The sequence below is a fragment of the Ambystoma mexicanum genome, chromosome 4p (genome assembly GCF_040938575.1).
Source record: "Ambystoma mexicanum isolate Mex_15411 chromosome 4p, UKY_AmexF1_1, whole genome shotgun sequence".
Classification (NCBI taxonomy): domain Eukaryota; kingdom Metazoa; phylum Chordata; class Amphibia; order Caudata; family Ambystomatidae; genus Ambystoma; species Ambystoma mexicanum.
In genome coordinates this window covers 307,604,825-307,617,720 of record NC_090927.1, presented here as the reverse complement: position 1 = coordinate 307,617,720, position 12,896 = coordinate 307,604,825, and the positions used below count along the sequence as shown (strand labels likewise).

General features: G+C 47.2%; 1 protein-coding gene across 1 annotated transcript in view; it reads left to right on the top strand.

Moving 5' to 3' along the window:
• Nucleotides 1-1,370: 1,370 nt before the first annotated feature.
• MFSD2B (MFSD2 lysolipid transporter B, sphingolipid) overlaps nt 1,371-12,896 on the top strand; it is a 599,687-nt gene continuing 588,161 nt past the window's right edge. Inside the window, exon 1 of the mRNA XM_069605873.1 lies at nt 1,371-1,537. Within this exon, the coding sequence (XP_069461974.1) occupies nt 1,427-1,537 (111 nt within the window). The 5' untranslated portion in view covers nt 1,371-1,426. The remainder of the gene's footprint in view (nt 1,538-12,896) is intronic.

The window sequence follows — 12,896 nt, the reverse complement described above, 5'->3', positions numbered from 1 at the left end:
TGAATTTCCCACCTTGTATTTAAAACCATTAGCCTCAGGTAATTTGGGTAAAGTTTACTTATTCATGTAACTGTTATGCATTGTGCAGTGTTGTATACTTTGCAGTTGTTTTCCTGGTAGTCCTGTGCAGTGAAGCTGAACGTTGTCGAAAGCCCCTGATGAACCCAGGAAGGACACGACTGGTCTACTTAGCAATGGGAAGCTTGACTAAAGATGGCGGAACGGATCTCTTGCACGTCCACATGTTTCTTCTTCACATCTGTGAGACAAGGCATGCTCACAGGGTTGCTGTGTTTTTTCTCTCTCACACCCTTATATGGAATTCCGTTTGAATTCACAAGCTTCGTGTGCACTTCTGCATGTACATTTTCCCTTCGCAATTTTTTTAACACCTTTTTTATTCTTGCTCCTTTTGGGCGACCACAGACCACCCAAATGTGGGGCATGGAAAGGAACGTAGTGATTGCTCCTATGCAACTTTAAAAGCCACCTGTGTGAACTCTGTGCTTGATTGAAGCATAAGCATGCTTTTAACATTCTAAAATGATGCATACTTTTTTTTTACCTTTCCTTTACTGTAGGGAAAATTCTGATTTTGCAATGGTTTAAAAAGTGCATGTCATGAGCATTTGAACATGAACGTTATTGTCTACGAAGCGATTGCTTAACCCAGTGTGTGTGTTGATTACAAAGAACCACATTGAGAGTGGGGCAAATAAAACCAATGAGGGTTCCTGGCTGCTTTGCATAACAAATATCATTTCCAGAACATACGAGTGACCACCGATCTTTATAGCTGACACATGTGTACATAATAAAAGGGTTGTTTCACAGTGGATTTGGTACTCACAGCGTTTATTACAAAAGTAACCCTGGCAATAAAACGTTTATAAATGTGAACACTACATATACGTTCGGGGAGAGAATGATTTAGATGTGGTGTCTATGACTGCCAATCCATAACTTTAATTTCGGCCCAAGTTTTTAGCCAGCGAAAAGGACATTCACTGGCACTTTCCCACACTGTTGTGGATCAGCCTTTTTTCAATGACAAATAGTGAATTCATTGTAACAATATGTGTACCCATAAAGGGGACGGGATGGGTTCGTTAACAATGTTTTCACTCAAGCGGGGCTGAATACCACCGAAAAAGGTGGTGTGGTGCTTTCAAAATGTGCATTTTTATTCAAAGTAAGTACTTAGTATGCTATTTCCGGAGGAAAGCTCTGGAACACTAACAGCTCGTCAAAGCGATTTGTATTTTACACCGAGCTGACACGTGCAGGGAGCGAGGGATGCCCTCACTAAAGAGGGTGTGAGCAGCAACAGGGAGCGTGTGACTCCGCCCTGTGCCAGTGTGACCCACGGCTGTCCAGTGATTGTAGAGTCAGGCAGCTGTGTGTGCCCCGCAGAGAATCCCATGCCATGGCAGAGGAGCAGGGCACCGTGGAAGCGCCCAGTGTGCCTGGCAGCCCCACCGTCGACGTTGATGCCAACAACAGCGCCGTCCTGCTCCAGTGCAACGGGGCCCGCAAGGTAAGAGAAAGAAGCGTCTCCCGTCCCTCAAATCCCCTGTGCCATGTCCTTCACCCACTGAGCAGTGAGCCCTGCACCCGCCGTAGGGCGAAGCCGAGATTCGAACACAGGTGCGTAGGGCCACAGGCGAGACACGTGCCACAAGAACAAGCACATGTCTGATTATACTCTGTTAGGCATATTTCAGCACGCGTTTGGGTGCTAAAGGTGTGCTCCCTTTATTCTTTGACAGCAGCATTACTGGAAACGCGTTTGGTTGGTTATGGGAGGGGTGTAGAAATAATCCCACCAACACTGTGTTTATTAAAATAGAAATACACAATAACATCCTTTTCTTCTAAGCAGCAAATGAAGTACGGGAAAATAGTATTTTGGCCAGATAACCCCGTCAGCTTTATCTCGGGCCTGCAGCTTCTTCTGCGTCATTAGCGGGGCGCTCTTTCGCCCTTTCCTCCTGAGAAAGTTTGGCCGAGACAGGAACGGCTTTGTAGCTGGACCTGACAGATAAAAACGATGGGTAAAGAAGTGGTGAGACTTGTCACTTTTTGTGCACGCCATGTGCCTTTTCTGACAGTGCCTCGGGAGTGTTCGGTCGGTGGTTGTGCGCTCCACCCTGTAGGCCCTGGCTCTCGCTTTTCGGCGCATCAACATGTCACCTTACACAACACAGCCACTGCGTACCAACGACATGAAGGCGACCTGACGATTTCTTGTCAACAGGACACACCACATGGGTGTCTTGTACTGTCACTGATTGAAATAATGCATACTGTATGCCTTTTAGTGTTGGATAACCTCAACCGAATACGTTGGATTTCAGCATTTGAAACCAACCTGACAGTTTCTAGCCAACTTGGTGCCCAAGGCGAAACACCAAAATGCACCCCCGTCCCCGACTGGCACACGTCACTCCCAAACTACACCTATGTGTCGTGGACGAAATCCCTCCTCAATAGGAACACAGAATTGCTATATAAATGAAGCTGGTTTTATTACATTGTAATGCAAGTACTTTACAGAATAATTCTAATGTGAACCCAGCTGTTGTTGTCCAAGTAAATGCATTCTCTGTCACCTGCTCTTAGTGAAAGCCTTGCCTGAATGCAGTTTCAAACGGTCCATACTGGCACACTGTGGTGTGACCAGCCTACCCGGTTCTGAGGGCCCACTGACCACTGTCCCTGTGTTACAGGAGTTCTGTTCGTACCACCGTACTTGTATTTCGCAAGGGGCAATACAAGACTAACCATATGAATTATTTTCTGATGCAAGGTTATCATTCCAAGATGGACAGTTTGGTACACTCTTATTCTACTCTTTCAAAATACCCCTGAGAGTGGCATATGGGGACAAATGGCACCAGTGAGGGTTCCTGTATGCTTTGCATTAACTCTGCTTTCAGGATTATAACAGTGATCAGAGATCTCTGTATTGGATAAACAAGTCTGTGACAAAAGGATTGTATGTGTGAATCTCTAAATTCATAACAGATGCATGGCTTGGTGCTCACATGACTGTTCACAACACTCACCCCAACATTAAAATGCTTGTAACCATAAAACATAAATACTGATTTGGACAGCTTAAGTTTTTGGATGCGAGTATAAAATGGCTGCAACATCATTCACTCAAATGCGGTACAAGAGCTCTTTCGCTTCTTGTTTCTGAAGAATTTCAGATGAGGAAGGGCTGGGTCTCAGTGTGAGCATGTGTGTATAACAAGGGGGGTGGTTACCGCCGTTCAAATTTGGCCAATTCTCAAATGATAGAATGTTATATTTAAAGGGAACCTCGGTGGTGTTTCAAAGTAGTCACCCTATTCCAAACTTGCAAGAGCTTGAACATGGACTCGCATTTTTCTAAGAAACAGAAAACAGATCAAATCATGTCCATTGTTGTGCACCCTTTTCAATCAGGGGACATGTGTTTATTTACATGTAGTTAAAAGAAAATCACATAAACATCTTCAGGCAAGACAAACTCATTGTGCAACCTATTGCCATGGTGTATGGATCAAAGAAAAATAGACATTGTTGAACACTAGGATTGTCCTCATTCAAAGCAAAGCATAGATTCTGTGTTCAGGAGTATGACCAACATTTCTATTTAGTTAGAAGGATATTCCCTTTACATGAACCTGTCAGTGTGAGCATGCCCAACCCACAATACGGAAACATCGTTTGGGAATTATATCTATAGACGGGACAGGATACCATAGAAGAGAGACTCAATAAATAAGACACTGAAAGGCTACACAGAAAGTATTGTACTCCTTACAAACTTTAGCCTTACAAGTAATTAGCTGATGAAGTGTTTGAATGAAAACTAGCTTCTAATGCATGGTAAAGGGTCCACAGTTCCTCAGCCACTACTTCCTCACTATTACGCAGGCCTCAGGGGTTATTTCTGCAAAAACTAGCAGGCCCATGCTTTATCTAACAGAGCTGACATTAGCATCTCTTATTAGTGCTGACTTGCAGTTAGTGAAAATCATTGGGCCTCATTACGACCCAGGCGGTAAGGGTTTTACGGCGGCGTAAACAGCGCCGACCCTTACCGCCTGAGTACGAGGTCCCTTAGCGCCATGCCGGACTTAACACCTGCTTTTAGCAGGTGTTAAAATCCATGGCACTAAGGGACCATGGAGTTAATTACGCCACCGTAATTTACGGTGGCGTAATTAACGCCTTCCCCACTCCCATTATGCCCTATGGGGCAAAAATGGGAATGGGGAAGGGTAAATGGGGATTGGGGACTTACCGCCCCGCCAAGGTCGGAATGGGGCGGTAAGTCCGCCAACCACCATGGCGTAAACGTAGTTTACGCCATGGTGGTAAAGTCACGGCCCAGGCGGTAACTTACCGCCTGGGTCGTAATGAGGCCCATTGTGTGGCAGAGTAGAAAGGGTGTTTGGCCGAGTGGATGTACAATTTAAAGCCATTTCTTTGATTGCTTCATGCTTTTAAGTGTGGGCACAGCATGGCATGCTTGTCAGAGCCACATACACAAAACGTTTCAGTATGCTATTGTATGGACTTTGATCACATCAGACAAAAACGCATAAATGCCATTAACCAACAGGGTGGTGGCTTGTGCAGCGCACACAACATTGCTGCACACATCACTGCATTGATTTGCTATGGACTACTGTTTGCATGGTGACACACAATGTCCTCCACTTTCCTAATCAAGGTGCCAAGTGAGATTGGGCGTCATTCCAAGTTGGGCGGTAAGGGTTAACGGTCACCGGTAAGGAGACCGGTGCCGTTAAACCCTTACCACGCAATCCCGAGGTACCTTAGCGGGAGCCGCAAAGAACGTGTCGCCAGTCCACACGTCCTTTACAGGTCCCGCTAAGGGACCAGGGCGCTAATAACGGGCCTGCTATTCACGGGCCCGTTATTAGTTCCTTCCCCATTCCCATTGAGGCCTGAGTCCAGTTTTTCGTCACTGTTCCCTCCCTTGATGAGCTGGGCCCTTTGGATCTGCCTTCACCAGTACTCCCAGCAACCCATACCCTGGAAGAAAAGTTTGGGGGCTCAAATGGGAATGGGGAATGGTTGGTTGACTTACCGGGTCCTCCAGGGTCGGAATTACCCGTTAAGTCCCCATTCAACCAGACCGGACCCGGACCCGGTTTGGGAGGCAGCCATGGTGCTAATAGCACCATGGCTACCGCCCAACTCGGAATGAGCCCCATTGTGTTGCCATCTGGTGTGCGTGCTAGGCAGTGACTGGCTAGTTCAGAATATTAAAAGACCTTTGATGCTCAGCGCACTCATTTAATCCTTGCCCCAAAGCAGCCACTAGAATAATTAAGCAAGAAAATGACAACCTTCCCAGGGATGCGCCCTATATGTAACTTAATAGTAATATATAAAAAAAAAAGGTTTTGGTGTTTCAAATAAAGAGACTTGAAAGTAAGGAAAACAGTTTGAAACTTTTTCTGTGTGGCATTTTAATTCTTTTTTTATTTTTAAACCTTTATTTATATTTGCTTGACGAGGCATCAGGGACAATCAGAAACATCAATACATGCAGTAATACAGGTTGTACATTTGCATGCTACATGTCACATCACAACAGCATCATTGAGCACAACATCAGTTCGGGGGTCCAACCCGGTTTATACTATTACTGGCGAGTCAGCGAGACCAGTTGGCGATGACACGTCTGCTTCTTCCCCATCCAGGTCAGCTAAAGCATGTAAATGCATCCGAAATGGAGGCCATATATCTCAGGGTCTGCAATTATATGGCTGCATTGAGATCCAGCGCTCCTCTGTGTCTGCCGCCCAGGTGACAGCACAAAGCTACTGATCAATAGTGGGTATAGCAGACCGGAGCCATAACAATAGAATACATTGCATTGCTAACAGCATACAAAGACTAGCCAGACTAGCCAGCCTGTGGTTGCCCCCCCCGGATTGATATGTACTTGTGGAACAGACAATTCATAGGGAAGACTCGACAGTACGCACAAGCATCACTGATATGGCTGTGCAAACTTTAACCCAATAGTCAGACAGTTTAGGGCTACCCAGGACCATATGAAGGTACCCTGCATTTTCAGCATGGCATCTGAGGCAGAGAGGAGAATGATCCCGAGAGATGATGTTCAATCCGGCAGGAGCATAGTGATACCCGTGCAGTCCTTAAAATGAATCAGTCGGAACTTGGCATTCAGGGACGCTGCACGCGCAACCCCGGAGGTCATCCCATTCCTCCTCTGCTATCTCGATTTCGGGATCCCTGCTCCAAGTCTCGCAGAGTTTAGTTACAGGCTTATTACATTGCTCTTGAAGTATTTGATACAGTCTAGATACTATGCCGGAATGACCAACAGCGCACGACACAGTTGCCAACAGTGGATCGTCTGGGGACTGTGAGGGGAATTCAGACCATCGCTTCTTAATCGCATGCCGCAGACAAGCGTATTGCAGCTATCCCAAAGGGAGCCCCCCCAGTCGTCCACGCAAATCTGCCCAACCAACCAGTGTGGCCCGCTCGTACATGTCTCCCAAGGTGGAATAGCCTATCGCTGACCATCTGGCAAGGGCAGCCTTACTTATTCGAAGAAATTCAGGGACAAAGTTCCAGAGCAGCAAGTCTTGGAAGAAATGGATGGGGATTACCAGTCAGTCTCTTTATTTTGTTCCAGGCCAGAGCAGTGATGTACGCCGGGCCTGATACACCGGAGTCCCCACCCAGAGAGGGCAGGAAGAGGGATCTCCCTAGATCCTGCCGCTAGGTGCTTAATTCTCACATGAGTGGATGGTGGGCCCTCAGCTGTACAATATGCTGCATAGTGCGCCTGCGCTGCGTGCCACTACAGCTCAAAGTCGGGACCCGCCAAACCACCTTGTCATGGTGTTCTAACCAGGGTGGACCACTTCAGCCTAACCACTCCAGAATGCCATAAGAAGCAGAGTCTAATAAACAGTGCTGCGCCAGGCCACAGTGGGATATTTAGGAAACGATAGAGCAGTTGGGGCAACACCACCATCTTGAGCAGAGATACTTTGCCAGCGAGAGTGATGGGCAGCTTAGCCCAGGTAAGCAGCTTGAGACTGAGACAAAATGTTGCAAATAATTCCCATAGTTGCGCTCTTAAAGGGAGTCCTGGCACCTAGTGACTATAACTCCCAGGTACTTTATCTCTTCTGGTGCCCACATGAATCCCATGAGGTCTGCCGAATTAACAGTGGATTCGGTTAGGGGAAACAGCTTGGATTTGGTCCAGTTCACCCGAAGGTCTGAAAGAGACCCATAGTGGGCGACATCACGCATAACACGTACACGATTACGCTCGGGATTCCTTATATTCAATAACGCATCATCTGCATAAAGAGAAACAATCTCGGGTGGCCCAGATAGCCTCATCCCTCTATGCAAATGTTTATAGGGTATCAAATCAGCAAAGGGTTTCATGACAATCGCAAAAATAAGTGGAGACTGAGGGCATCCTTGTCTGGTCCCTCTACTAATATCAAAAGGGGGTGACAGCAGACCATTAGTGCGTACAGTGGCGACAGGTTTGGCATATCGCAAGTTTATCCAGGACACAAAGCGGGGACCAAAATTACACCTCTATAATACCGCCCATAGGAAGCGCCAGGACACAGAATCGAACGTTTTCTGCACATCTAGCATGGCTGCTATAGCGCTACCCCCGGGATCGACCTGGGAAAGGACGTTGAATAAGCGTCATAGGTTGCGGGCCGTGGAGCGGCCAGGCACAAAACCAGACTGGTCGGCGTGTATCAAGTGTACCATATACGGGGCCTGTCGGAGGGCTAGCACCTTGGCAAATATTTTAACGTCACTGTTTATCAATGATAAAGGGTAATATGAACCACATTGTGTAGAGTCAGTGTCCTTGGAGGTAAACGTGTGCACTTGAACCAGGACTATGGTAATATGGCCTGCAGATCATTGACCAATATTTAATGATTAGAGCAGCAGCTCATAGCCCTCCCTATTATGGAGCCCAGAGCTGGGAGGCCGTGTAACAAGCCAAGAGCTTTGGCTCCAACTGTTGCAGCCCCATCTAACTCCAAGCAGGGCTGGCTAGCCCGCAGTCACACAGAGTCACCTAGCACACCACAGGGCCAATCCGTCCGGGGCCTGTCGCCATAGGGGTAGTCTCTGTGTGCCCCACGGCAGAAGACTTTCTCCTCTGCGGCCGTCAGCCGGTCCCACCAGCAGTTGAGGCGTGTGACCAAACAAGGGTTCCCCAATCACTGGCGCCGGTCCGGGATCACGATTCAGGCATGCCAGTGTGGGAAAAGTAGCAGCAGAATGTATCAGTCGGGGAGACCCCCTCACAGCACGCCAGCCATACAGGGTGCAGCTGGCAGCAGTCCCACCCGGTGTCCACCTCGGGTCTCAGGGAGAATGTAGCACAGGAGCTGTTGCAGGGAGAGTCAGGTAGGGGCTCGGCTGTATTTCGTGTGCACCGCTGGGTGCTCACCTCCACAATCTGCGTGACTAAACCGTCCTCCGCCCCAAACACTGTCTCACTAGTTTCTCGTTCCGCCTCTGCACGCAGGAGCCGAGCCACATCATCTGCGCCACCGCAGGTGCACTCTCCCGCTGACCAGAGCCACCACTAGCTAGCAGCCCGGGAGGGTGCCACAGGGCCACGGCAGTATATGTGGTGTGCAGAACGGAGGGCTGGCAGCCCCACGTCCAACGATCATCCGAAGTCCAAGAATAATTGGAGTGTTGCCCCGCAGCGCAGAAGGAGGGGAGCGCGGGGGGACACCGCGGGGGTCTCACAATGATAAGTCGGTCCGGGGCCACGGCATGGAGGTCAGGGTCTGGTGCACCAAGGGATTCCTAGGCAACCGCCACGGCCAGCGCTGGCCCTCACTCAGATGGCAAACAACTGTCTAGTACAGGCCGCAATACACACGGCTCGGCCCACACAGAAGGTGTGGGCGGACCACTGCGAAGTATCCACAATTCAGGAGACGACACAGATCCAGTACGGGTGCCCACCAGCAGCACTGCCTAAGCAGCTACAGAGACCATTCCGGTGTACTTCTGTGCCAGGGAAAGATATATATTCACTGAAGGGCTGCAGGCTGCAGAGCCGTATGTTCACGGGGCCATCTTGTCAGCGCTCAAAAGCGTCCCTCATTTTAATTCTCTTTGATGAAGGCATAGGTGTGGTCAGCTAACTGATACTTGTGCTGGCCTGGTGAATAAAAATGCCCCATGTTCAATGTTCTTAACGCTGAAATGTTAAGCACATACTGTGCAAAAACAATGGCTTGTTAAATAAGCCATCACTTATGAATTGCACCATTTGAAATGCTGTCAACACAAAGAATTAGTGGCATAAGGTGTGTGACTCCAGAACATCTCACACGCTGCGTTTGGAATATGCATTCCTCTTTTTGCATATTCCAACGCATCACAGTCATCCACATGTCGGCATAGAGCAGCCAGCCGCACATTGCAGAGGAGCACCAACCGGCACAGCAGGCTGCTTAATCCTTTGTCCAGTAAGATCAGTCAGCTTTCTGGGTGGGCCCCTGGGCAGTTTATAGCCAACTCGGTACCAATGGTGAAACATCAGAATACGCCAACCTGCCCTCCCCCACTGGCACTAGTCACTCCCAAACTACACTTCTGTGTTGTGCGGAAAAAAAACTCCTCAATATGAGTAAATAATCGATATATAAATGAAGCTGGTTTCATTAAATTATAATTCAAGTACTTTACAGAATAATTCTAAAAATCTAATGTGAAAACACAGCTGTTGCTCCAAATAAATGGTTTTTCTGTCACCTGCTCTTAGGGAAAGCCTAGCCTGAATGCAGTTTTAAACTGTCTGTACTGGCATGCTGCAGTGTAAATAGCCCACCAGGGTCTGAGGGCCCATTGGCCTGCCCCTGTGTTGCAGGAGTTCTGTTCGTACAACCTCACTTGTATTTCGCAAGTGGCAATACTAGACTAACCATATGAATTATTTTCTGATGAAAGGTTATTATTCCAAGATGGACAGTTTGGTACACTCTTATTCTACTCTTTCAAAATACCTCTGAGGGTGGCATAGGGGACACATGGCAGCAGTGAGGGTTCCTGTATGCTTTGCATTAAATCACAGAGCCTTTCAGGGCTATAACAGTGGTCAGAGATCTTTATATTGGATAAACATGTCTGTGATAAAAGGATTGTATGTGTGAATCTCTAAATTCATAACAGATGCATGGCTCGGTGCTCACATCACTGTTCACAACACTCACCCCAACATTAAAATGTTTGTAACCATGAAACATACATACACACATACAGCTTAAGTTTTTGGATGCAAGTATAAAATGGCTGCAATATCAGACACTCAAATGCGGTACAAGAGCTCTTTTTCTTCTTGTTTCTGAAGAATTTCAGATGAGGAAGGGCTGGGTCTAAGTGTGAGCATGCCCAACCCCCAATACAGGAACATTGTTTGGGAATTATATGTATAGACAGGACAGGATACCGTAGAAGCGAGACCCAATAAAAACTGAATTGAAAGGCTACACAGAAAAGATTGTACCTCTTACAAACTTTAGCCTTACAAGTAATTAGCTGATGAGGAAAACCGGCTTTTAATGAATTGTAAAGAGTCCCCAGTTCCTCAGCCACTACCGCCTCACTATTACGCACGCCTCGGAGGTTATTTCTGCAAAAACTAGCAGGCCCATGCTTCATCTACAGAGCTGGCATTAGCATCTCTTAATAGTGCTGGTCTGCAGCTAGTGAAAATCATGGTGTGGCAGTGTAGAAAGGGCGTTTGTCTTAGTGGATATACAATTTGAGGCAATTGCTTTGATTGCTTCATGCGTTTAAGTGTGGGCACAATATGGAATGCTCGTCAGTGCCACATACACAAAACGTTCCAGTATGCTATTGTATGGACTTTGGACACATCAGACGAAAACACATGGATGCCATTAACCAACAGGGTGGTGGCTTGTGCAGCGCACAAAATATTGCAGCACACATATCACTGCATTGATTTGCCATGGACTACTGTCTGCATGGTGACGACCCACAATGAACTCTACTTTCCAAATCAAGGTGCCAAGTGACATTGTGTTGCCACCTTGTGTGCGCGCTAGGCAGTGGCTGGCTGGTTTAGAAAATTAAAATATCTTTGATGCTGAGCGCACGCATTTAATTTAGGCCATGTCCCAAAGCAGCCACTAGAATACTTAAGCAAGAAAATGACAGTTAACCTACCCAAGGATGTGCCATATGTCAGTTAATAGTAATATAAAAGTTTTGGTGTTTCAAATAGAGACATGAAAATAAAGAAAATATTTTAAAACTTTTTTTGTGTGGAATTTTAATTCTCTGATAAATGCATAGGTGTGGTCAGCTAACTGATAATTGTGCTGGCCTGGTGAATAAAAATGCCCCATGTTTAGTTCTTAACACTGAAATGTTAAGTACAAAAACAATGGCTTGATAAGTGAGCCATCACTTATAAATTGCCCCACTTGAAAGGCTGTCAACACAAAGAATGAGGGGCACAGGGTTTGTCACTCCAGAGCATCTCACACGCTGCGTTTGGAATATGCATTCCATTGTTTGCATATTCCAAACTCAGAAGCAGCTTTCTGGATGGCCCCTTATTGTGCCCACCTCCTGAGCTATTTAGCTCTGCGCCCAGGGCAATCGCCTGCTCCGCCTGGGCCAAGAAACGGGTCTAGATACCAATGATCAAGGAAAGGCCAGCATTAGTAAAGCCTTGTCTGGGTGGCACGCAAGGGAAATCTGGCAACTACACAAAAGGCAGCGCAGCCAGATGACCGACGCAGGGAAGACCAGACTATTAAGAGTTGCAGCCATAGATTGGAATAATGCACATTGCGTTGCCCAAACAGCTGGTCGAACAGGCTAGTGTGGTCTGAGTGAGTTAGAGCACCATACAGGTGGTACTTTTCACCAATGTTAAACAATTGTGAGCTTGCAGAATCTCAGGACAGCAGGAGTTTGGTACGTGCCACAGCAATAAAGCAAACAGAGACCCACACGCACCGGCCGAGTCTAGACCTCCACCCCTCTTTTGTTCCCCCAGCGAGGTGAGTCCTATGGCCACATAACCATTAAAGCCTCACACCACACAACATCCCTTCCTTATGGTAAGCTATAAAACATAACAAAATAAACACTTTTTCACGGTTGGTTTTTATTAAATTACCAATCACCAATCAATTATATATAATATATTCACCCAAATGCTCAGGTTGTGCGCTTCTTGAACAGGACAACTCTGGATTTGTGATCACTGGCATTTCACTGCCTTTTGGGCACCGACCTTTTGTCCCTTCAGCTGGTAATCCTGCATTGTAAATTTCATGTTCTTGGAGAGAGAAGTCCTCCAATTCATCTTGGACATTGTCCTTTCTGGATCGTTATCACTGTTGTGTTCCTGACAAGGTGGTTTATGGATATTCTTAAAAAGCTTGTGTTTGGAGCGATTTCTTGTCCGCCATTGGATGCAGTTATCATGGATCTTTTCCTATCAATCATCTTCCATAGGTGCGGTTGATATGTGAGACTTAAGGCCTCATCATGAGGATGGCAGTAAGCCACCGGTGCTACCAGTGGGTTGCCGCTGTCCTCGTAACTCCAAATCCACTGCCTAATATCCCAGTGCCACCCGGCGGCCCCAGATATCAGGTGGCAGAATTGGGAATGGGTTCATGGAAGCACCGGCACCTTTTTTTAATGGTGCCAGCGCTTCCGTGAAAACTCTGCTGTCCAGGGCCGTTGCGCCCAGCAGGTCAGACCTGCCGGGCGTAACGGCCCCCCGCCGCAGAGTCAGAGTGTGGCAGTCCAGAAACGGTGCCAGTACGTTG